A 1997-nucleotide genomic window follows, 5' to 3' on the forward strand; every position below is an offset into this window, starting at 1 on the left:
AAGAGCTTAGCTGGGCCTAACTTGCCACACATTGCCACAGATTGGCGAATGAAGGCTCAGTGAAGCCAACCTTGAAACGCGATTATGGCTGCCATGGCCACCGCTCCGCCCATCGTCGTGCCCGGCGACGTCGTCGGCTCCACGACAACGCAGACCAGCGGCGCGGGCACCTACGTGCGCGACGGCGCCATCGTCGCGTCGCTCGTCGGGAGCCTGACCGTCGGCGCCGACGGCGTCGTGCGCGTCGCGCGCGCCGGGTCGCGGCCGGCCATCGGCGTCGGCACGGTCGTCGTCGGGACCGTGTCGCGCGTCGGCGCCATGCAGGTGAACCTGGACGTCGTCGCCGCGGACGGCGCGCTCGTCGACTTCCCCGCGCGCGCCGCGCTGCGCCGCGAGGACGCGCTGCCGCCGGGCGAGATGGACCCGTCCAAGGTCGACTTCGCGGCGACCTTCGCCGGCGGGGATCCTCGTCAAGGCCGTCGTCATCTCCTGCGACGACGCGTTGCGCTACCACGTGTCCATCGCCGGGCCGGGCCTCGGCAGGGCCGCGGATCCGTTCGGCGCGGAGTAACATGTACGAGCGAGCCCCGGACGGAGGGTCGGCGGGCGCCTAGGGCGCGTCGGCGCCCGGCGGCGGCGCCATCATGTCGTCGTCGTCGTCGTCGTCGCCGAGCGTCGCGGCGATCTTCGCCGCGTGCTCGAGGACCTCCATCTCCACCTGGGCAGGACAAGAGTGCGAAATTCCCAACTTCAAAGGCTCCTATCTCGGCCGTTTTCCACTCGTTTCGGCTGATTTTTGGACGAGCGATCATCTCTCGGAACGGTCTCGAAGCGTGGATGCTTTTTCTAGAACGGGCGCGCGCGGAACACTCACGTTGAAGCGGCGTTGAATCACCCTTGTCCTGCCCTGATCTCCACCGGCGAGATGTCGAGCTTCGCGTAGGCCGGGTGGAGCCCGCCGCCGGGGAGGATCGGGTTCGGGATGCCCGCGAGGGGCCCGCGCTGGCGGCCCCGCGGCGGCGGGTCCGCCCAGCGCGCGGGCCGCCCGTCCGCGCGCTTCTTCGGGAAGAGGTCCGCCAGATCCGCGGGCGGGAAGCGGCTCCCGGGGCTCCCGCCCGCGTGGTCCCGCGCGGGGAGGAGCACGGGCCAGGCCCGCGCGTGGCCCGCCTGGTAGCGCCGCGACAGCGCCGCCATGACGATCCACCGCTTGCCGAGGTCGACGTGCGGCCCCCGGGATCCGTCGGGCTCGCTCCGCGGGCCCTCGCGCCGCGGGATCGCGCGCTGGAGGACGATGCGGTACTCCGTGTGCGGCGCGTCGTCGAGGGGCTGCGCCGGGCCGTAGGGCATGCCGCAGACCTCGGCCGCCAAAGCCACGAAGTGCGCGTCGTCGGGCACGGCCTTCTCCGCCGCCAGAAGATAATCCACGAGCGTCGCGTGGGACCAGACGTGGACGTGGCCGAGCTCCTGGTTCCCCTGGCGCAGCGAGTCCACCGTGTCCCGGAGGCGCTTCGGCGACACGTGGGACACGTTCAGCGGCGGGAAGTCGGGGATCGCGTTCGCGACGAACCTGGCCATCTTGACCATGTGCTCGGCCTTGAGGCGCACGTTCACGGACGCCTGGAAGCCGTTGGAGGTCGTCGACGCGAGGTAGGCCTCGGCGCCGCGCAGCTCCGCGAGCGCGTCGGCGCGGCGGCCGTTGTTGATCGCGAGCTCCGCGTACCGCGTCGCGGACAGCGCGATCTCCAGGCCGTGGTCGTCGAGGACCGAGTGCTGGGTCGTCTCGCCGCTCTCGAACTCGGCGACGAAGTGGGCCGCCGGCAGCGCGAGGCGCGCGCGGTCCATGAGGCCGCGCTCGCACGGGTCGGGCAGCATCGTCACGCAGAGGCCGCCGGGTCGCAGCACCCGCAGCCAGTGGCGCAGCGCGAGCATGGGGTTCGGCATGTGCTCCATGACGTGGCTCGTGTACAAGAGGTCGTAGTAGCCGCTCGGCACCTTGG

The 1997-nt window shown here is 71.5% G+C and overlaps 1 protein-coding gene across 1 annotated transcript; it reads right to left on the bottom strand.

The window, feature by feature from the left end:
- Nucleotides 1-610: 610 nt before the first annotated feature.
- AURANDRAFT_68551 (hypothetical protein) lies at nucleotides 611-1929 on the bottom strand (the record flags this gene model as incomplete). The annotated part of the gene is made up of 2 exons (XM_009044251.1): nucleotides 611-718; nucleotides 919-1929. The coding sequence occupies 2 exons, from the start codon at nucleotides 1927-1929 to the stop codon at nucleotides 611-613; spliced, it is 1119 nt and encodes a 372-aa protein (XP_009042499.1).
- Between the last annotated feature and the right edge of the window lie 68 nt (nucleotides 1930-1997).

Source organism: Aureococcus anophagefferens (assembly GCF_000186865.1).
Source record: "Aureococcus anophagefferens unplaced genomic scaffold AURANscaffold_211, whole genome shotgun sequence".
NCBI lineage: Eukaryota > Pelagophyceae > Pelagomonadales > Pelagomonadaceae > Aureococcus > Aureococcus anophagefferens.